Raw genomic sequence first — 23,655 nt, 5'->3', positions numbered from 1 at the left:
CATTTCCCACAGGGACTAAAGAAAGAAAAGGTGGGGGAAAAGGCTTTTTCACATACAGACTGCTTGAAACGATAAGGAAAACAACTCTGTAGGTAGGGAAAGGAGGAGATGTATGAGAAAGGTATAAGGAATGAAAATACATTTTTACTGAGGGGAAAAGTAAAAGCAATATTGTTCTAAATTGAGATTGGTTTTTTAGAGAGGGAAAACACAGGACAAAATCTGAATGAAAAAGAAAGTTGTAGAAGGTTTGTGAAGGGGAATCTTTGGAAAGGAATTTTATGGGTGGTCAGGACTGATGAAGATCGGAATTGAGTTTAAAAAGTACACTGGTGTAAGATTAAAATGTGGTTTTCTCTCTATTAAAAAGACATTTTCTTGTATTGTTGGTCTGCTCTTGATAAAAAATTATAAACAAAGGTTTATAATGAAATTAAATTTAAAAATTATAAACAAAGTTTATAGTTAAATTAAAAACAAGGTTTGTAGGTCTTATCTTTACCAGGTTTATAAGAAACTCCCATCATTTAACCATGGCCATTTTTAAGTCTGTTACTTGCAGAGTTGCTGTTTTCCTCAGGAGATTCCGTGGAAAAGACTGACAAGTACAGGTTTCCGGTAACCAGGATCAATTTGCCTTCATGTAGGAGGGATGATAATAAACCTCTTAAGTACTCCCCCAAGGTTACCTGCATAGCCCCACAGTATGTCATGGGATGGTGGCCGGGGACGTGTCCCTGTTCTCCTTCCTCACATCAGTAACATGTACATCAGTGGGCATAATGTTAACATGTTAGAGATTTGCCTCTGCCATAGGACACCTTACAGGCTTTGCTGGAGCCTCTGCGAGGGAAAGGAGGGGCAGTGAATCCACAGAAAATTCAAGGCCCAGGCACTGCCGTAAGGTTTTGGGTGTCATCTGGTCAGGTAAGATTTACGTTGTCCCGAAAGTTATGATTGATAAGGTACAATTCTATCCAACCCCTAAAAATGTGAAGGAAGTACAAGCCTCTGTAGAGATTTGGGGGTTGGGGAGGACTTTTCTTCCCTACCTGGCACAGTGCCTCCATCTCTTATTCTGCCGGGTAAAGAAAGGGCACACGTGGAACTGGGGATCAGAGCAGCAAGCTGGTTTTGAGAAAGCAAAAATACTGGCAAAGCCGATTAAAGGTCTGGGCATCTCCCAAATAGGGCTAACATTTGAATTAAATATGCCCGTGACTCCCAAAGATACGGGTGGACAGGGGAGAGTGCCCCTACGGTTTTGGTCCCAGTTCTGGAAGGGGGCAGAAACCCAACATACCCCATAGAGCAGCTGCTCCTAGCAGGGTACACAGCGCTCCCCCAGGTAGGGCCTCTCCCACTGCAGCCGCTGGGTGGAGCTGAGTGGTCTGGCTGGTGATCACGCAGGAGCCCTCACCGTTAACCCCTTACACTGACAGCTGGGCTTTACCAAAGGGATTAGCTCTATGGCTTGGACAATGCGAGGCCAAGGGGTGGATGATTATGAATAAGCCCTTGTGGGGTAAAGATGTGTGGGAAGACATTCGAGTCCATCTGCAAGATCTTGTCTGAGGCAGGCCTCACAGTTTTCCGTGCCACAGCTCATAAGGTACTGACCCCCCTGGCGATCAGGAAGTTGATGCTCTTCCTCAGGCACAGGCTTTAGCTACTGACCCTTCAGTAAGTACAGCAGATTGGGTGCACAGAAAGAATGGCCATCACAATGCCCGGGCGGGATGGCATTTTGTCAATGATGCCAAATTGCCCTTGGAGTACAGTGACTTCACTAAGGAAGGAACAGGCTGTCCTGTGTGTTCTAAACAACTCTCAAGGCATCTGCTGAAAGAATCTGGGGCCATTTGCTGCAGTTCCCAACTGGTGAAGAACTGGCAAACTGATTATATTGGCTCCCTCCAAGTGAAGATTCCATATATACCCTGGTTTGTGTGCATACTGCATCTGGCCTAACCCAAGCTTTCCCCTGCCCCTGCGCACAGCAGGCTGCCACAATTAGGGGATCAGAGAAACTGAGTACTATGTATGGGTAGCCTCATCAAATAGATAGCAATTGGGGAGTCACATTTTGAAGGTCATGATATATAAGACGGGGCAAAAAAAAAAAAAAGACATCAAATGGAGGTTTTATCTCCCCGATGATCCATAAGCAGCAGGGTTGGTAGAGAGAAAAAATATTAACACAGCAGATTAAATTAATAGATAAGACCACCTTCGGCAGGTAGACTAAAGTACTGTCTAGGCTTTAATACTTTTGAATAATCAGTGAGTAGGACCAGTTGCCCCATATCCCAGACTGGGGACCCCTGACAAGGCCCCCAACACCAAACAGGTGTGGACGTGACAGGAAACAACCCTTGCTCCAACTCTCAACCATGGGTCAGCATGCCATGCTGCTGAGAACACCAAGCCCCGTCATGCCTGGGAAAGGAATTATCTACTGGAATTTGCAATGGGGCATGCTGACAGGGCTGGCGAGTTACTTCACATTCCTGGGTGAGGAGGGACTACTCATTCTCCACTGGGATCCATTGTCCTGCTGCAAGCTGGACCTGTTGAAATGCACTATGCCTGGAATGGAACATACACGTTGAGAGAGGAGAAGGTGAGGGCCCTATTCTGGCATATCCTGTCCTCGGTAGATCTCCTCATGCCTGACAGTGCTGCCTCCCCTGGCCAACATGCATAGTACGAACAACTGAGGCAAATTCCTAAAGCTGCCAACCTCCCTCTCCCCTCAAGCCCAGGTGGACACTGTCTCACGGGTATGATTACTGGCTACAGTCTTTGTTCCCTCCACAGGCTTGGAGGGTGGTACAGCACATGGAGAAACCCTTACTGAATTCAGTCAGCAAGCCCTGAATGATAGCCAAAAAAATCTGTCCTTACTGAACACTGAAATGACTCTGAGAAAAACTGTCCTCTAAAATAGGATGGCCTTGGACATTATTCCTACCTCACAGGGAGGCACCTGTGCCATTATCAAAACAAAATGTTCTCAGCTCCCACCTAATGAGTCTGCTAATGTATCATCCTTATTAAATCACATGAAGACACAGGTGAATGCCCCGAGTGATCCAACTCCCAGCTTAGAGGATTTAACAAATTGATGGTTTGGATCCCAGGGCTTTTGAAAGAAAGCGTTGTCACTAACCTGGGGAATTATTGTCTTCATCTGTGTTTTCTCTTACTTGTACCTGTATCGTCGCTATGGCATCTGCCTCCAATGCCCAGCCAGCCACCAAAAGAGCCACCTCCATGTTAATGAAACCCCTTGCTGACCACTCAAGCCTCATTGTGGAAGAGGGGGGCACATGAGATTGTAAGAGCTGGTCACCAGGGGTAGAGTGTTGGGAGTGTCATCAAAAAGACACGACCGCCGATTGACCTGTGAGCACGCTGAGGCTCCTCACCGCGCCTGTCCTTGGAACGTGGGTTCCGCTGGCCTTTCTGGCACCCGAGGGCTGTTCCAAGGACATAACCTTGAGCTAGTGATGGAGTATTGAAAACACCTGCATGGCCTATGTGACTGAGCCCAGTTGGGGCCCCTTTATAAAGCTTTTTAAGATCTGGAGGGCTGTCGCTCAAGCCTCGTATGTAAGCTCCGCTGGTCTTATTAAAATGGCCACCTGCCAACCTGGAGTGACCTGCCTCTTTCTTCCGTCTCTCCCTGCCCTCTGTGTGCGGGTGCCAGTTTCAAAGCACACCAGGAAAGCTCCCGAACCCCCGCCCCCATTCAAGCAATAGGGCTCAGTCATCCCTCTCAAGGTCCCCTACTTCTCCATTTGGGGGCCCCCCTCCACTTTCAAACTGTACAAGGAGTACAAAGGGCCATGACACGAAGGCAGGTGCAGAGTGTTGAGGGGGTATAAACGGTACTGATGATTTTGACTTGATCGAGTCAACAGGTCTGCTGGGGGCCCGAGGCACTGGCTTGCCAGGGCAGGTGTTCAAGGCAGCCTTTCCCCTTCACCCCACCTTCTTGTCCCCATTGGCCAAGACTGCCCAGCCCTTCCTGTGTCAGCCCCTCCCAAGTCCGCTCTGCCCCGAGGCAGGGCCCGCCTTGCTGAGAGTCTCAACCGGAGCCAGCAGGTGGAGGAACCCACTGTCGCCGAGGAGTGGCTGCCGTCATGTCCCCGCCGCAGCTTGGTCACCTGCGCCTCCTTGTCCGCCCACCACATGGCGTCCCCGGGCTCGCTGTGCTGTTGCTGCCATTCTGGGCAGGGGCCCACTGCCCTTGCCAGGATCCAGCGTTGTGCCAGCCCATCACCCAGCACCGTGACTTCGAGGTCAGTGCCTCTCCCTTGCCCTTTCGGGTCTGGTCCTTATGGCCTGGTAAGAAGTTAGAGTAAAACTCAGCCCTACAAAGAGGTGGTTGTGGGTGCAGTCACCAACTTTGACCACTCCCTGAGGGCCTCTTCATGGATTGCCTTCCTCGTGTGATGAGGAAACTCCGAGAGGTTGAGGCAGGTGTTCAAACCCAGGTCTGACCCCCAAAGGCAAGTTCCTTCCATTGCCCTGCAGTGCCTCTTCGGGGGGCACTCTGGACATACTAGCGAGGAGGTAGGATAATGAGGTATTTCCTAAGTAGCAAGTTCCACCATTTTCTAAGAGAATGAATATTTAGCATGAGAGAATTTCAGCACTCCAACACGCACTGGAATGCAGAATGTTCTACTTACCTTTGCTTTTCCCTATCTACCAGCCCTTCTTCTGGCGCCTCAAAACATTCCAAGAAGGATGGTAAAAATAATTCTCCTTGTACCCACCTAACAATTTATAAGGCTTTGGGGAACTTTAATCAAACACCCTTTCACAGGCAATGTGAAAACCACCTGACCCCTAGAGTTTGATAACTACAACAGGAGTTGAAGGAGGAAAGGCTTAATCCTGTGAAAAATAATAGACGGAAACGTTTAACTTTTTGAGGAGCCTCCATGCTGTTCTCCAGAGTGGCTGCCTCTGTTTGCATTCCCACCAACAGTGCAAGAGGGTTCCCCTTTTCCTGCATCCCTGCCAACATCTGTTGTTTCTTCGGTATTAAAGAGGGCACTTGTTTTGATGAGCACTGGGTGTTGTGTATAAGTGATGAATCACTGAATTCTACTCCAGAAACCCATATTGCACTGCATTTATGCTCACTAACTAAAATTTAAATTAAAAAAAAAAAAGGAAGGAAGCTTCCTAAAGTAATGGTCAGGAGGCCAGGCAGGGGGAGCGCTCACCTCCTCCTCAAGCACAGACCCAATAGGGAAAGCAGGGGTACTTTGCAAGTGATGCTACTTTACTACCCTAACAGGGAGAAGAAAGGCTTTCCTCCTTTCTGGCAACAGCCCAACCAATGAGACATCGTTACAACTTAGCCAATCAAAAGCCACTATACTTCAAACTCCCAGTTTACTCCAATTGATATTTTGTTTATAACAGTCTTCCTAACTTCCCCTTTTCCTCCAAAAAGAGTGTTTTTCTCCTTTGTTTTGTGGTTTTGCTGTAGCTCTTTGTCCTGGTTTGTAATTCTCTGCTATTCCCAAATAAACACTTCTTTGCTGGTAAAATAGCTGAGTTTTTTTAAGGTTAAAATTACTTAGTGATCAGAAGTGGGATCCAGAGAAGATCACAGCAGCTCTGAGGCTGGTAAGCAAACAGCCTGTGCTCATTGCTTTCTTGCCGACCCTGGGGTTTGAGGGTAAGTTTTTTCCTGGATTTCAAGCTCCATGCTTTGTGTTTGAGTTTTCCAGACATTATTTGGGATTTGTTTTAAGGCCATGTTTTTGTTTGTTTTCTGGGAGTACTCGGCCCTTGGTAGGACTCCTATTTGGAACTGGACTGTTCCTACTGGAACTGTGCTGGCCTTTGGTTTGATTCCTTCTGGAACCAGGCTGTTCTGCTGAAACTGCTGTTTAGGAATTTTTCTCTTTAGAGAAAAACCTTCAGAAAATGGGATCCCAGTCATCAGAATGCTTTGAGGGTGCCCCCGGCCAGGCTCTGGCCAGTTTTGTTTTAAAAACTATGGTCCCAGGGTACCTGGGTGGCTCAGTTGAGCAGCTGTCTTTGGCTCAGGTTGTAATCTCGGGGTCCTGGGATCAAGCCCCGTGTAGGGTTCCCTGCTCAGTGGGGAGCCTGCTCGTTCTGCCTCCCCCGTCCCTGCTGGCTCGCTCTTGCACTCTCAAATAAATAAAATCTTTAAGAAAACAAAAAAACTATGGTCTCTCTCATATGCATTTATAACTAAATGGACTGACTTAACCAAAATGTAGAACATCAATGGCCATTATGGGGAATTTCAATCTCCCCAAACCTGCTTTACTCAAAGTTAGCTATGGCTCCAAAACAAAAAACTGAATGGGATGCTTATTTTAAATGGTACCTCGAGGCTTCTAGATGTTCTTAGGATTCTAAGTTTGCCTCTTTGAAAGATACTATTTCTAACCTAACTGAGGCAAACAATTGAAAGGAGTCTAAATGGCTTCTGAGGCCCCCTTTCCCTCCCTCATCTTCTTTGCAGACATGAATCTCTGTCTCCTTCCTCTCCTGAGCCTCTTAAAAACCATATTCTTTATTTTTTTAAACTTTATTTTTTATTTATCAGAGAGAGGGAGAGAACACATGAGTGAGAAGGGCAGAGGGAGAGAGAAAAGCAGACTCCCCCACTGACTGCTGAGCAGAGAGCCCAAGGTGGGGCTCGATCCCTGGACCCTGAAATCATGACCTGAGCTGAAGGCAGACGCTTAACCTGAGCCACCCGTGCCCCAGAAACTTCCTCTTTAAAGTTTTTGTTGACCTAAACAAAACCCAAGTTTCTTATGATCCCTGGACTAAGGCCGAATCGTGAGCCATAAAGTTTCCTAAAGTGACTGAGTACCCCATAAATTTGCTGAAGAATTTAGCATATTCAGACTTCATTTCTCAGATTTCTATCAACTAGTCCACCTGCTTAGTGGTGAGGACCAGGCCAAATATTGGATGAAACTAACCCTGAGGTAACATCCTGATGGTGATTTAGAAAAACCCCAAACTTTTGACAAGATGCTAGAACACTCACTGGAAATCTCTACTGAGCAATTAGAGTAGCTTTTGTTAAGCCTGCTGATTGAAACAAGATTCAAGCTTATACACAAAGACCTGACAAACCTGTTTATGATTATTACAATCAACTCCAAATTGTATTTTAAGAATATTCTGGTCTTTCTGTAGATGTTGAATCCACCTGGGTAGCATTTCATTCTGTTTATTAATGGTCTTAACTGGGACCTTTCTCTTTTAGTTAAAAGGATCAGGATGAAATAAGAAACTTACCACTCCAGATTTAGTTAATCTGGCAAATCCGCTCACTCACATCCTTGATGAACCACCTAAAAGAAAGACTGCTAAAAATCTCAGTTTTCAACTCCAGCAAATGAAGACCCCCTAAACAAAACCAAAATTCCCGTAGTTTCTGTTGTTACCTCTCTAAAGAGCCAGGACATTGGGAAAAAGTTTTATGAATTTAAGCATTCTTAAATGGTACCTTCAGCCTTCTTGTTGGCCTTTCCAATGTCCTCTTAATTCCCGGTAACAGAGTTCCAAGGAATTATAGGGGCTCTTCTCAATCCTCCCTCTTAAATGGCTTCAGAGAAACCACTCTCCAGAACTGGAAATGAAAATCTGTTTTTATTGATACCAGAGCTACTCTCAGTGCTTAACCCCACTGCTACAGAGCAGCCCCTGCCTTAGAGCACTAAAACAGTTCAAATAGTGGGGGGGTCTCTAATAAATCTCAACAAGATCCTGTCTCTGAACCTTTTCCCTTTTGTGTAGGCCCTTTGAGACCTACTATTTTTCTCTTTAGTTATTCTACCTCCATTTATTGGGCTGAGATTTCTTAGAAAAGTATCATGCCAATATTTTTCTCAATAGGGAAAAATAATTCTAGAATTTGACAACAGTAATGAAAAGAGCCAACCAAGGAAATTAAATGACCCTTCAACATATTTTATTTATTTGTATTGGCAAGCTACCATCCTTTTTATGGGCAAAAGCCTCAATTGATACTGGCAAAATCCCCAGTGCACCTCCCATCAAGATTCAAATCCCTTAAAACCTCTCCCATAATTAATGCCCTGTAAATAAGCCTCTCAAGGAGACATCAAGTCCATAATAGAATATTACAATGCTCGGAGCTTCATCATCTCCTGCAGTAGTGCCTGTAATACCCCTATTTTAGCTACGAGAAAACCCAATGATGAGGATGGAGGTTTGCCTAAGACCTCCAAGCAATAAATAACATTATTTCTTGGCACCCCGTGGCTCCTAACCCCCTCCCCCATTTAGCCAAGGGTAAAATTGCAAACATTTATACTGTTATGTTTTGGGGGTAGCTCATGACTTTGGAATATTATGGGGACAATGGGCTGTCCTTATCTCCAATGGAAATAAAATTTAAAATGGCTCCTATGTCCAAAATTTATTAGATGCCATATTTTTGTTGACTGCCCCAGCTCTAAAGGTTCCTGGGCATTTCAGACTCACTCCCTGGAGGACAAAGTAATCCACCTCACTATTTCTGCCAAAATTGCTCTTCTCAAGGAAATCATTGGCCAAACCTCTGCCATAGCTCAAAGGGATGTTCTCTCAAATGATAATTTTGGAAAAATTGACAAGAAATACCCAACAATTGGCCCTAGAGGAGGGAAAAATATTGGAAATCTAGTAATTCTTGGCTCCATAAAAAGATAACTCTGTTGTGGGCCAAATAACACCATGGCCCTACCAGAAATTCTAAAATTTCCTGTACTTAACCACTGTACATGCATTGAACAATTGGTCTACTGACAAATTATAGCATTTATGAACAAATTTTGGTGGGGAAAAGTTAATGAGGCTTTCCAAAGTGCCTACCATCCAGAGAAATCTGTTCCTACAAATGCATTTTGTACAACTTCCCCTCTCATGGATAAATATATTTTAGTCATGGTTTGTGTGTTTTCTCACTGGACCAAAGTTTTCTAAGTCAGGCCAATGCTTCTGTCAGAAAAGATTATACCTGGGGCACCCCTCTCAAATATTTCACTGATTGGGGAACCTATTTTACTGGTCAGGTTCTATGCTGTTTGGCTGGTTTTACAACACTTTCACTGTGCATATTGTCCTCAATCCTCAGGGTTAGTCACATGCACTAATGGCACTATTAAGATTCAACTGGCAAAATTAATAGAGATCCTCCAAATACCTTGGCTTAAAGCACTACTGTTGGTCCTCTAAATCTCAGATCTACCCCCATTTGAACTCCTCACTCTCACCCTTGTAATAGTCATAGGGCATCCAGTGCACTTTGCCCCGCCTCCTCTGACCCACAGTTAATAAAAGGAGATATATACTTCAATATTGTAAAGGTCTAATTGCTTCTATTAAAAATAACTATACTTTGTTTAAAATTTTTTAAATTCCAGTATAATTAGCATACAGTGTTGTATTAATTTCAGGGTGTACAATATAGTGATTCAACAATTCTGTACATTACTCAGTGCTCATCATAAGTATGTTCTTAATCCCTTTCACCTATTTTACCCATCACTCCATCCCCCCCGGTATCCATCAGTTCTCTATTTTTTATTTTTTAATTTTTTAAATTTAATTATGTTAGTCACCATTCAATACATCATTAGTTTTTGATGTGGTGTTCCATGATTTACTGTTTTCGTGTAATACCCAGTGCTCCATGCAGTACGTGCCCTACTTAATACCCATCACCAGGCTAACCCATCCCCCCACCCCCCTCCCCTCTAGAACCCTCAGTTTGTTTCTCAGAGTCCATCGTCTCATGGTTCGTCTCTCCCTCAAACTCCCCCCCTTCATTTTTCCCTTCCTTCTCCTAATGTCCTCCATGCTATTCCGTATGTTCCACAAATAAGTGAAACCATATGATAATTGACTTTCTCTGCTTGACTTATTTCACTTAGCATAATCTCCTCCACTCCCATCCATGTTGATGCAAAAGTTGGGTATTCACCCTTTCTGATGACTGAGTAATATTCCATTGTATATATGGACCACATCTTCTTTATCCATTCATCTGTTGAAGGGCATCTCGGCTCTTTCCACAGTTTGGCTATTGCGGACATTGCTGCTATGAACATTGGGATGCATATGGCCCTTCTTTTCACTACATCTGTGTCTTTGGGGTGGATACCCAGGAGGGCAATTGCTGGGTCATAGGGTAGCTCTATTTTTAATTTTTTGAGGAACCTCCACACTTTTCCAAAGAGGCTGTACCAACTTGCATTCCCACCAACAGTGTAAGAGGGTTCCCCTTTCTCCACAACTTCTCAACATTTGTCATTTCTTGCCTTGTCAATTTTTGCCATTCTAACTGGTGTAAGGTGGTATCTCAATGTGGTTTTGATTTGAATTTCCCTGATGGCTAATGACGATGAACATTTTTTCATGTGTCTGTTAGCCATTTGTATGTCTTCTTTTGACACGTGTCTGTTCATGTCTTCTCATTTTTTGATTTATTCGTTTTTTTGGGTGTTGAGTTTGAGAAGTTCTTTATAGATCTTAGAAATCAGCCCTTTGTCTGTAGTGTCATTTGCAAATATCTTCTCCCATTCTGTGGGTTGCCTCTTTGTTTTGTTGACTATTTCCTTTGCTGTGCAGAAGCTTTTTATCTTGATGAAGTCCCAAAAGTTCATTTCTGCTTTTGTTTCACTTGCCTTTGGAGATGTATCTTGAGAGAAGTTGCTATGGCCGATGTTGGAGAGGTTACTGCCTATGTTCTCTAGGATTTTGATGGATTTCTGTCTCACATTGTGGTCTTTCATCCATTTTGAGTTAATCTTTGTGTATGGTGTTAAAGAATGGTCAAGTTTCATTCTCCTGTATATAGCTGTCCAATTTTCACAGCACCATTTATTGAAGAGACTGTCTTTTTTCCATTGCATATTTTTTCCTGCTTTGTCAAAGATTATTTGACCATAGAGTTGAGAGTCCATATCTGGGCTCTCTATTCTATTCCATTGGTCTATATGTCTGTTTTTGTGCCAGTACCATGCTGTCTTGGTGATCACAGCTTTGTAATATAGCTTGAAATCAGGCAACATGATGCCCCCAACTTTTTCTTTTTCAACATTTTCTTGGCAATTCAGGGTCTTTTCTGATTCCATACAAATTTTAGGAATGTTTGTTCCAGCACTTGAAAAATGTCATTGGAATTTTGATTGGGATGGCGTTGAAGGTATAGATTGCTCTGGGCAGCATAGACATTTTAACAATGTTTATTCTTCTGATCCATGAGCATGAAATGTTTTTCCAACTTTTTGTGTCTTCAATTTCTTTCCTGAGTATTCTGTAGTTCCTAGAGTATAGATCCTTTACCTCTTTGGTTAGGTTTATTCCAAAGTATCTTATGGTTTTTGGTGCTATTGTAAATGGAATCATTTCTCTAATTTCTTTCTACGGTTGCATTGTTAGTGTATAAGAAAGCAACTGATTTCTGGGTATTGATTTTGTATCCTGCCACATTACTGAATTGCTGTATGAATTCTAGTAATTTGGGGGTGGAGTCTTTTGGGTTTTGCACATAAAGTATCATGTCATCTGTGAAAAGAGAGAGTTTGACTTCTTTTTTGCCAATTTGAATATCTTTTCTTTTTGTTGTCTGATTGCTGTTGCTAGGACTTCTAGTACTATGTTGAACAATAGTGGTGAGAGTGGGCATTCTTGATGTGTTCCTGATCTTAAGGGAAAGGCTCTCCTCTTTTCCCCATTGAGGATGATATTCGTTGTGCGTTTTTCATAGATGGATTTTATGAACCCAAGGAATGTTCCCTCTATCCCTATACTCAAGAGTTTTAATCAGGAAAGGATGCTGTATTTTGTCAAATGCTTTTTCTGCATCTGTTGAGAGGACCATATGGTTCTTCTCTCTCCTCTTATTAATGTGTTCTATCACGTTGATTGATTTGCGAATGTTGAACCACCCTTGCATCCCAGGGATAAATCTCACTTGGTCGTGGTAGATGATCCTCTTAATGTATTGTTGGATCCTATTAGCTAGGATTTTGTTGAGAATTTTGGAATCCATATTCATCAGGGATATCGGTCTGAAATTCTCCTTTTTGATGGGGGTTTTTGCCTGGTTTGGGGATTAAGGTAAGGCTGGCCTCATAGAATGAGTCTGGAAGCTTTCCTTCTGTTTCTGTTTTTTGAAACAGTTTCAGGAGAATAGCTATTATTTCTTTTTTGAATGTGGTAGAGCTCCCCAGGGAATCCATCAGGCTCTGGACTCTTGTTTTTTGGGAGGTTTTTGATCACTGCTTCAATCTCGTTACTGGTTATTGGCCTATTCAGGTTGTTAAGTTCTTCCTGTTTCAGTCTTGGGAGTTTGTAGGTTTCCAGGAAGGCATCCATTTCTTCCAGATTGCTCAATTTATTGGCATATAGTTGTTGATAATAATTTCTAATAATTGTTTCTATTTCCTTGGTGTTAGTCGTGATCTCTCCCCTTTCATTCATAATTTTATTAATTTGCATTCTTTCTCTTTTCTTTTGGATAAGTCTGGCCAGTGGTTTATCGATCTTATCAATTCTTTCAAAGAACCAGCTTCTAGTTTCATTGATCTGGTCTACTGTGTTTCTGGTTTCTAATTCATTGATCTCTGCTCTAATCTTAATTATTTCTCTTCTAATGCATGGCTTAGACATTGTTTGTTGCTTTTTCTCTAGTTCTTTAAGGTGTAAAGTTAGTTGGTGAATTCAGGATTTTTCTATTTTTTTTGAGTGAGACTTGGATGGCTATGTATTTCCCCCTTAGGACTGCCTTTGCAGTGTCCCATAGGTTTTGGACCAATGTATTTTCATTCTCATTGGTTTCCATAAATTGTTTAAGTTCTTCTTTGATTTCCTGCTTGACCCAAACATTCTTGAGCAGAGTGGTCTTTAGCTTCCAAGTGTTCGAATTTCTCCCAAATTTTTTCTTTTGAGTGAGTTCCAGTTTTAAAGCATTATGGCCTGAGAATATGCAGGGAATAATCTCAATCTTTTGGTATTGGTTGAGACCTGATTTGTGACCCAGTATGTGGTCTATTCTGGAGAAAGTTCTGTGTGCGCTCAAGAAGGATGAGTATTCTGTTGTTTTAGGGTGGAATGTTCTGTATATATCTATGAGGTCCATCTGGTCCAGTGTGTCATTCAAAGCTCTTGTTTCTTTGTTGATTTTCTGCTTAGATCATCTGTCTATTGCTGAGAGTGGAGTATTGAGGTCTCCTACAATTATTGTATTATTATCAGTAGGACTCTTTATTTTGGTTAACAGTTGGCTTATGTAGATGGCTGCTCCCATTGGGGGGCATAGATATTTATAATTGTTAGATCTTCTTGTTGGATAGATCCTTTAAGAATGATATAGTGTCCTTCTGTGTATCCAACTAAAGTCTTTAGCTTAAGATCTAATTTGTCTGATATAAGAATTGCTACCCCAGCTTTCTTTTGAGGTCTGTTGGCATGGAAGATGGATCTCCATCCCTTCACTTTCAGTCTGGATGCATCTTTAGGTTCAAAATGAGTCTCTTGTAGACAGCATATGGATGGGTCCTGTCTTTTTATCCAGTCTGCAATGCTGTGCCGTTTTATGGGCCCATTTAGGCCGTTCACGTTAAGAGTGATTATTGAAAGATATGAATTTGTCATCATGTTGCCTGTGAAGTCCTTGTTTCTATAGATTGTCTCTGTAAATTTCTGTTCTATTTCAGTTTCTCCCTGGCTTCCTCTTTTTCCTTCTTTTCTATCAATTGGTCTTCTAAATTACTAATTCATTCTTCTGCCTCGCTTACCTTAGCTGTTAGATTGTCTAGTTTAGATTGAATCTCACTGATAGTATTTTTAAGTTCTGCCAATTCAGCTTTCATTTCTGCCCTTAGAGACTATGTTGCCATTAATCAATTTCTCCATTCTAGCTATTGTCTTCATAACTGCTACCCTGAAGTCCATCTCCGACATCTTGGTTGTATCTGTATCCATTTGTAAATCTGTGGCAGAAGTCACAGTCTCTGAGTCTTTCCTATTTTGGGGGTTCCTCCTCTTAGTCATTCTTTTGAGGGGTGGTCGAGGGAATGTACAGAGTCCAAATTATTGACCACAACCCAAGCAAGATGCACCTGTTTTATAGGCACCTTAGAGTTGTTGGCCTCTTGTTCTCCCAGCCTGTCTTCTGGGAGAGGGGCCTGCCTCGCTGTTACTCAGGCAACCCTGTTTGGGTAGAGTTGCTCTGCCCCCTGTGGTGGGGGATGGGCTCAGTGAAAACTGTTTTTGGGGGGCTTTTGTTCTCTGGCGGCTTTCCGCGTCTCTTCTGAGAGAGCAGAAGAGATCGTTTCCAACCCTCTGCCTCAGAACAGAGAGATCACAGTCTGTTCTTCAGTGAGTTCTCCAGGCCACACTATCTCCATTTCTGTCCCTGCTGCTATAAACTGCAGTGTCCTGGATTTTGCACCTCTCAGCAGCCCTCCCAGTCCTCACCTCCAGGTCGGGGCTCATCTCTGCCCTTTGGTGCTTCTAAAACAGCCAGCCACCCCCAGTTCGCAGGCACAGCCCCACCACTCCAGGTTTCAGCCTGGGGGGCTGCCCTAAAGTCCTTTCCTCGCTGCTACCTGTCTGTGAGTCTGTGCCCCATCCCCAGCGTGGGAGGCTTTCGCTCACCAGCAGTGCAGGATCCCCATGGCTCCCTCCCTCTTCCATTTATCTTCAGATATGTGCCTGTGGAATCACAGCTCCCTGCTTCATATCTTGAAAGCAACTGCCTGCGATATTCTGTTTGTAGAGATCCAGATATATCTTTTAACATCTCAGGCTGATTTGGTGGGGTGTTCAGAGTGGTCTGGTAGATATCCAGCTCAATTCAGGGAACCAGTTGGAATAGGGTCCCCTACTGCTCCGCCATCTTTATTCTCTGGTCTCTATTTAACAATGGTTTTTTTTTTTTTTGTCTTTTTTTTGTTTCTTAAATTCCACATATGAGTGAAATCATATGGTATTTGTCTTTCTCTGACTTATTTCCCTTAGCATTATACCCTTTAGATCCATCCATGTTGTTGCAAATGGCAAGATATCATTCTTTTTGATGGTGGAGTAATATTCCAGTGTGTGTGTGTGTGTGTGTGTGTGTGTGTGTGTGTGTGTGTGTGTGTGTGTGTGTGTGTGTGTGTACGTGTACATGTGTGTACACACTACACCTTTATTCGTTCATCTATCAATGGATACTTGGACTTCTATAATTTGGCTATTGTAGTAGATAATTCTGTAATAAACATGGGGTTGCATATATCTTTTTGAATTAGTATTTTGTATTCTTTGGGTAAATACGCAGTAGTGGAACTGCTACATCCTAGGGAAGTTCTATTTTTAATTTTTTGAAGAAGCTCCATACAGTTTTCCACAGTGGCTGCACCAGTTTGCTTTCCCACGAAGAGTACATGAGGGTTCCTTTTCCTCCACAGCCTCACCAACACTTGTTTCTTGTGTTTTTGATTTTTGCCATTCTGACAAGTGTGAGGTGATATCTCATTGTGGTTTTGTTTTGCATTTCCCTGATGATTAGTGATGTTGAGCATATTTTCATGTGTCTGTTGGCCATCTGAAAGTCTTCTTTGGAGAAATGTCTGTTCATGCCTTCTGCCCATTTTTAATTGGATTATTTGGGGTTTTGGTGTTGAATTGTATAAGTTCTTTATATAATTTGGATACCAACCCTTTATCAGATATGTCATCTGCAAATATCTTCTCCCATTCAATAGGTTGCCTTTTAGTTTTGTTGACTGATTCCTTCAATGTGCAGAAGCTTCTTATTTTGATGTAGTCCCAATAGTATACTTTTGCTTTTATCCTCTTGCTTCAAGAGATCTATCTAGAAAAATGTTACTATGGCCAATATCAGAGAAATTACTGCCTGTATTCTCCTCTAGGATTTTTATGGTGTCAGATCTCACATTTAATCCATTTTGAGTTTATTTTTCTGTATGATATGAGAAAATGGTCTGGTTTCATTATTTTGCATGTAGCTGTCCAATTTTCCCAACATCATTTGTTGAAGAGACCATCTTTTTCCAATTGCATTTTCTTGTCTCCTTTGTCAAAGATTAATGTCCATATAATTGTGGGTTTATTTCTGGGCTCTATTATTCTGTTCCACTGACCTATGTGTCTGTTTTTGTGCCAGTACCATAGTGTTTTGATTACTGTAGCTTTGCAGTATATCTTGAAATATAGGATTGTGATACCTCGAGTTTTGTTCTTTTTTTCAAGATTACATTGGCTATTTGAGGTTTTTTGTGGTTCCATAGAAATTTTAGTATTATTCTAGTTCTTTGAAAAATGCTGTTGGTATTTTGATGGGGACTGCATTAAATCTGTAGATTGCTTTGGGTAGTATGGACATTTTAACAATATTGGTTCTTCCAATCTATGAGCATGGAATATCTTTCAATTTGTGTTGTCTTCAATTTCTTTCATCATTGTTTTATAGTTTTCAGAGTATAGGTCTTTCACCTCCTTGGATAAGTTTATTCCTAGGTATTTTATTATTTTTGGTGCAATTATAAATGGGATTGTTTTCTTAATTTCTCTTTCTGCTACTTCATTACTGTATAGAAATGTAATGGATTTCTCTATTGATTTTACATCCTGAAATCTTACTGAATTCATTTATCACTTATAGTAGCTTTTTTGGTGAAGTTTTTAGGGTTTTCTATATATAGTGCTATGTCATCTGCAAATAGTAACAGTTTTAGATCTTCCTTACCAACTTGGATGCATTTTTATTTCTTTTTCTTGTCCTATTGCTGTGGCTAGGACTTCCAGAACTATGTTGACTAAAAGCGGGGAGTGTGAACATCCTTGTCTTGTTCCTGATCTTAGGGGGGAAGCTCTCAGTTTTTCACCATTGAATATGATGTTAGCTGTGGGTTTTTCTTATATAGCCTTTATTTTTTGAGGTATTTTCCCTCTAAATTTGTTTTCAGTTGAATGGATGTTGTACTTTGCTGAATGCATTTTCTGAATCTATTGAAATGATCTTATGGTTTTTATCCCTTGTTGACGTGATGTATCATGTTGATTGATTTGTGAATATTGAATCACTCTTCTAGCCCAGGAATAAATCCTGGGGAATGATTTTTTTTTAATGTATTGTTGGATTTGGTTTGCTAATAGTTTGTTGAGGATTTCTTGCATCTATATTTACCAGAGATATTGGCCTGTAGTTTTTTTTTTTTTTTTTTTTTGGTTGTGTCTTTGGTTTGGGTATCTGGGTAATGCTGGCCTCATTGGATGAATTTGGAAGCTGTCTTTCCTCTTCTATTTTTTTGGAATAGTTTGAGAAGAATAGATATTAACTCTTCTTTAAATGTTTGGTAGAATTCACCTGTGAAGCCATCTGATCCTGGATTTTCGTTTGTTGGGCATTTTTTGATTACTGACTCAACTTCATTGCTGGTAATCAGTGTGTTCAAATTTTCTATTTCTTTCTAATTCAGTTTCAGGAGGTTATATGTCTCTAGGAATTTACCTATTTCTTCTAGGTTGTCCCAATTTTTGTCATATATTTCTGTGTTGCTGGTTGTTACTTCTCTTTTATTTCTGATTTTGAGTCTTCTCTTTTCTTTTTTTTTTTTTGATAGTTTTGGCTAAAGTTTATTAATTTTGTTTATCTTTTCAAAGTAGTGGCTCCTGATTTCATCGATCGGTTCTAATTTTTATTATGTCCGTCCTACTGGTTTTGGGTTTGTTTTGTTCTTCTTTTTCTAGCTCCTTTAGGTGTAAAGTTAGGTTGTTTGAGATTTTTCTTATTGAGACAAGCCTCTATTCCTCTAAAATTTCCTCTGAGAACAGCTTTTGCTGCATCCCAAAGATTTTAGATGGTTGTGTTTTCATTTTCATTTGTCTCCATGTATTTTATTTCCTCTTTGATTTCTTGGTTGGCTGTCTCATTGTTTAGTAGCATATTGTATTACCTCCATGTATTTGTGGTCTTTCCAGATTTTTTTCTTGTGGTTGATTTCTCATCTCATAGCATTGTGATGAGAAAAGATGCATGGTATGACTTCTATCTTTTTGAATTTGTTGACTTATTTTGTGGCCTCACATGTGATTTATCCTGGAGAATGTTTCATGTGCCCTTGAAAAGAATGTGTATTCTGCTGTTTCAGGATGGAATATTCTGAATATATTAGATCCATCTGGTTCAATGTGTCATTCAAAGCCACTGTTTCATTGATTCTGTTTAGATAATCTATCCATTGATGTAAGTAGGTTGTTAAAGTCCCTTCCTATTATTGCATCGCTACTGATTACTTCGTTTGTTATTAGCTGCTTTATGTATCTGGGTGCTCTCTTGTTGGGTGCATAAATGTTTACATTTGTTATATCTTCTTGTGGGATTGTCCCTTTTATTATATAGTGTCTTTATCTCTTGTTATAGTCTTTATTTTAAAATATTTTGTCTGATGTAAGTATTGCTACCTCAGCTTTCTTTTCATTTCCATTTGAATGAGAAATGCCTTTCTATCCCTTCAGTTTCAACCTGCATGTGTCTTTATGTCTAAAATGAGTCCCTTGTAGGAAGCATAGAGATGGGTCTTGCTTTTTTTTTTTTTTTTTTTTTTTTTTTTTAGTAGGCTGAATGCTCAGTGTGGAGCCCAATGTGGGCTGAGATCAAGAATCAGATGCTCAACTGACTGAGCCACCCATGCGCCCTGGACCTTGCTTTTTTATCCATTCTGTCACCTTATGTCTTTTGATTGGAGCCTTTAGTCCATTTACATTCAAAGTAATTATTGATAGGTATGTACTTATTGCCATTTTGTTACTTGTTTTTCAATTGTTTTTGTAGTTTTTTTCTGTTCCTTTCTTCTCTTGCTCTCTTCCTCCACAGTTTGCTGGCTTTCTTTAATGATATACTTGGATTTCTTTCTATTTTTTGTATATCTGTTTCTGGTTGTTGATTTGGTTACAGTTAGGTTCATATATAACATCTTAGGCATTTATCAGTCTATACTAAATGGATAGTCACTTAAGTTTGAATCCATTCTGAAAGCACTAAATTTTTACTCCTCTCCCCTTCATGTTTTCAGTATATGGTATCCTACTTTACATCCTTTTATTTTGTGAATTCCTTGACTGATTTTTATAGATATATTTAATTTTACTGATTTTGTGTTTCCTACTTTTCTTTCTCTTTCCTTTCCACTCAAAGAGTCCCCTTTAACATTTCCTATTTCTATAGCACTAGATTAGTGGTGATGAATTCCTTCAACTTTTGTTTGTCTGGGAAACTATCTTTCCTTCTATTCTGAATGAAAACCTTGCTGGATAGAGTATTCTTGATTGCAGGTTTTGTTTGTTTTTTTAGCACTTTGAATATATCATGCTGCTCTCCTCTGGTCTACAAAGTTTCTGCTGAAAAATCAGATAACCTTATGGGAGTTCCCTTGTATGTAACTGTTTGCTCTTGCTACATTTAAAATTCTCTGTTGACCATTCCTTTTTACCATTTTAATTACTGTGTGTCTTGATGTGGACCTCCTTGGCTTGATTTTGTTGGGGGTTCTCTGTGCCTCCTACATCTGGATATCTGTTTTCTTCCCAAGATTCAGGAAGTTTTAAACTATTACTTCAAATACATTTTCTGTCCCCTTTTCTCTCTCTTCTCCTTCTGGGATCCTATAATGCAAACGTTATTATGCTTGATGGTGTTTTTGAGTCCCCTTTCATCTATTTTCATTTTGGGTTTATTTATTTATTTATTAATTATTTAGTCTCCTGTTCAGCTTGATTGCTTTCTATTACTCTGTCCTCCAGGTCACTGATCTATTCTTCTGTTTCTTCTACTTTACTATTTATTCCCTCTAGTGTTTTTTTAATTTCAGTTATTAAGTTCTTACTAGAACTTAGATGAACCTGATTCATTCTTTTTGATGTTTTCTGTCTCTTTGTTGAGGGTCTGACAGAGGTCCTTCACTCTTTTCTCAAGTCCAGTGAGTATCTTTATGGCACTTTAAATTCTCTATCAGGCATATTACTTATCTGTTTCATTTAGCTCTCTTCCTGTGGTTTTGTCCTGTTCTTTCATTTGGGACATATTCCTCTCCTCATTTTGACTCTTTGTGTCAGTTTCCTGTGTTAGGAAAGTCAGCTACATCTCTTGCTCTTGAAAGTAGTGGCCTTATGAATAAGAGGTTCTGTGGTGCTCTGCAGTGCAATGTCCCCTGTTCACCAGAACCTGGTGCTTCAGGGATGCCTCCTATGTGTGTTGTATGCACCCTGCTATTGTGGCTCAGCTGTGTTTGCCTTCAGTCCAGTCATCTGCAATGGCCCTTTTTGCCTCTTGTGGGCAGAGCTTAGTACCTGTGTTGTTAGAGGGTTAGTCTGGGGCTGCCTTTGGCTTGAGTTGAGTTTGACCAGGTGTTTTCCAGGGATGCAGTAGCATGGAACTATAGGACACTTTTTCTGTGTGGTCCCCTGAGAAGCTTTGTTTGGTGGGCAGGGCCATCAGATGTCTGCCCCTAGCCTACTGCTGGGGCTGCAGTTGGACTGGTCTGTGTAGTTATCTTCCCCTCTCCCAAGGGCAGGAGTCATTTTGGAGTGATGCTGGCCCCTGTTGGGGCTGCTGGTAGACTTCCAGGTTTGTGGCACCACTTTAGATGGGCTCAGGCTAAGGTTGTATTGGAGGGGGAAGATCTGCAGGAGAATGTGGGGGCAGGATGCATGGTGCCAGCAAGGTTTGTGCTGGTCCAAAGTGGGAGAGGAGCTGCAGCCACCCAGGAAACCTGCCAAGGCCAGCCAGTTTGTGGAGGGGCAGACCTACAGAAGAACGTGGGGGTGAAGCATGCTGTTAGCAAGCTAGGTAGAGAGTGTTCCTGCAGCACTGTCTTCTGCAGTTGTCTGTGTATCTAGTCTAGGGGAAGGAAAAGGCATCTACCAGCTCTTTTGTTGTTAAAGTCTCCCAAAGATCCCTGCCCCTCCAACACACACTATTATTAAGTAAATCTCCTTCTTGTATACTCCTGGTGTTTTTCAAACTGCTGCTCTATGCTGTGTCTTAGAGGGGCTCTTTGGTGTGCTGTCTCTTTAAGGGTGAGAACTCAGTTTCCTATTGCCCTCTAGCTCTCTCAGAGCCAAGCCAGCTGATTTTTTTAAATTCCAGGTATTAATCCCCTTTGATTGTAAGAACTCATGAAATTTGGCCTCTCCCATTTTCAAAGCCAAATGTTATGGGGATTTGTCTTCCCAATGTGGATTCCCTGTGCCCAGGTTGCCGGTATGGGGTCTGCTCCCCACCGCTCCCTGTACCTATGGCATCCCTCCCTCCCATGGACAGTCCTGTGGGTCAGATTGGCTCCTGAAATTGGCTTACTGAAATTCAATAAGTATTTGCTAAGTCAATGAATTAACATCTTATTTGGAATAAAATGATGAGACTTCTGTGCTTCTAGAAGTATCTGGGCGGGAGTGGGGGTTGGATACTGGTGAAACATAACATCTACCACCTTAGAACTATTCTAAGAAGTCTGTCTCACCAAAAACCATTCATAGTAAATGCAGGATCTGGTACATTTGTATAGATGGAGTAGCTCCATCTACAGCAGCCAGAAACAAGTACTAACCAACCTCCCTTTCTCTTACTTTACTCATTCATTAGTTTCAAAGTCCTGTTAATTTTGCCCTTAGGATCTTCCCTATCTGTTCATTTATCTTATTTATCTCTGCCTTTCTATAAGTTTAATTTGAGGTCATCATCTCCTGCATAGATTCTTCTAACAGCTTTCCTATTATTCTTTCAGTTTTAGCCTCTGTTTCCACTTCAGCTGAAGGTATTTTTCTAAAATGTATATATAAATGCATACCTAAAATGTATACATTCTCCTTTTAAAACCCTTCCCCTCAGGATAATGTACTAATTTTTCAGGAGAGTTTACAAGGCCTTTTATGACTTAACCCTGCCTACCACTCTTTGGTTCTTTATTGCTATCTCCTTCCAAATTCAAGGTGTCAGCTATACCTAATACTTACTTATGCAATCACCACGCTTCCTCTGCCTCCAGGTCTTGGCTCTTTCCATTATTTCTTCCTAGCCCTACTTTTGAGGCCTGGCTAATTTTTCCCACCACCAATTATATTAGGACACCTATGTCTTGTTTGATGTTGTACTCTTAATGCCTGGCATATGATCAGTGTTTAATGTTATTTTGGGTGGTCAGCACTGTATTCTTGGTTTAAGTGATGATGCTTATCTTTGCTGTTTTGGCAGGTGTTTGCTTTTGATGTTGGAAATAAAACTTGGAAATTTTATGATTGGTCACAGATTACAACTGTGGTGATTTTTGGAAAATATGACCCAGAACTTATGTGTTATGCTCATTCACATGGAGCCAGAGTAGTGCTAAAAGGTGAGTTACAGTTTTTACCAGATGTGTCCAGCCAATAAGTCAATTTACTTGCATTGTTTGCCATGCTGACTTTCCAAATCCCTTTTCATGTTTATCTGGTATATTTTTTATCATCCTAAAATTAACCTTATATACTAATTCATTTCACAGATTTTTTTAAAAGATTTTATTTATTTATTTGACAGAGACAACAAGAGAGGGAACACAAGCAGGGGCAGTGGGAGAGATAGTTAAAATAACTATCTGTGAGGGCGCCTGGGTGGCTCAGTCGTTAAGTGTCTGCCTTCGGCTCAGGTCATTATTCTGGAGTCCCGGGATCAAGTCCCACGTCGGGCTCCCCACTCAGAGGGGAGTCTGCTTCTCCCTCTGACCCTCCCCCCTCATGCACTCTCTCTCCCCCATTCTCTCAGATAAATAAATAAAATCTTAAAAAAAAAATAAGCCACTATGATTTTGAGCAAAATGTGAATCCTAATTAGCATGATGACTTTTAGCTAGTCATAGTCTTCAATTTCTACTTCTAATTTGAGAATTATATTACTAATTATTCATAATGGTTATTTTGGAGATTGAGCAATGACTTTCTATTATTTTGGTATATTATTTCTCTACTTCAAAAACTTAAGTCGGGGGCTTAGTATTCCAAAGTAATGAGATGTTTTAAAGGTTTTGTGAAATAAATGTCATTAAACTGCAAAAAGCATATATGCACAAAAGATGTATATTTCTTCCATAGGAGATGCACCCTTAAAGGGTATCACTGATCCTATTTTCAGAGCATCCTGGATAGCTCAAAAAGTTAAGTTGGCCAAAACACAATATATGGATGGAATTAATATAGACATAGAGCAAGAAGCTAATTGTTTATCACCGGAATATTATGCATTAACCACTTTAGTCAAAGAAACCACAGACTCTTTCCATCGTGAAATTAAGGGATCACAGGTAAAAGTTCATTTATTATTTTTTGGATCTCCTTATTTTCCCTATCAAAATGTATTCATGAAAGTATGACTAATAGAATCTCAGCTTTACTGAGTAGGAGAGAATTTCAGCACATATATCCTCAAAATATTTTCTGGAACTTTTGAGGTTCTTAGAGTTTTACAGAATTTTAAGGTGCCCTGTTCTCTGTCCATATGAAGACACAGCATTGAGATTATTCTCCCTACTTGCCTTGCAGCAGGGTTAGAGATATTAAATAGGCAATTGGATCAGCAAGAAT

General features: G+C 40.9%; 1 protein-coding gene across 1 annotated transcript in view; it reads left to right on the top strand.

Moving 5' to 3' along the window:
- The first annotated feature begins 3,924 nt into the window (after window positions 1-3,924).
- The window catches only part of CTBS (chitobiase), a 36,123-nt gene continuing 16,392 nt past the window's right edge, over window positions 3,925-23,655 (top strand). The window contains exons 1-3 of the mRNA XM_027623942.1: window positions 3,925-4,307; window positions 22,292-22,430; window positions 23,167-23,375. Of these exons, the coding sequence (XP_027479743.1) occupies window positions 4,149-4,307; window positions 22,292-22,430; window positions 23,167-23,375 (507 nt within the window). The 5' untranslated portion in view covers window positions 3,925-4,148. The remainder of the gene's footprint in view (window positions 4,308-22,291; window positions 22,431-23,166; window positions 23,376-23,655) is intronic.

The sequence above is a fragment of the Zalophus californianus genome, chromosome 4 (genome assembly GCF_009762305.2).
Source record: "Zalophus californianus isolate mZalCal1 chromosome 4, mZalCal1.pri.v2, whole genome shotgun sequence".
Taxonomy (NCBI): Eukaryota; Metazoa; Chordata; class Mammalia; order Carnivora; family Otariidae; genus Zalophus; species Zalophus californianus.
The sequence above is the reverse complement of the archived record's forward strand: the minus strand, read 5'-3'. Positions and strand labels throughout refer to the sequence as shown.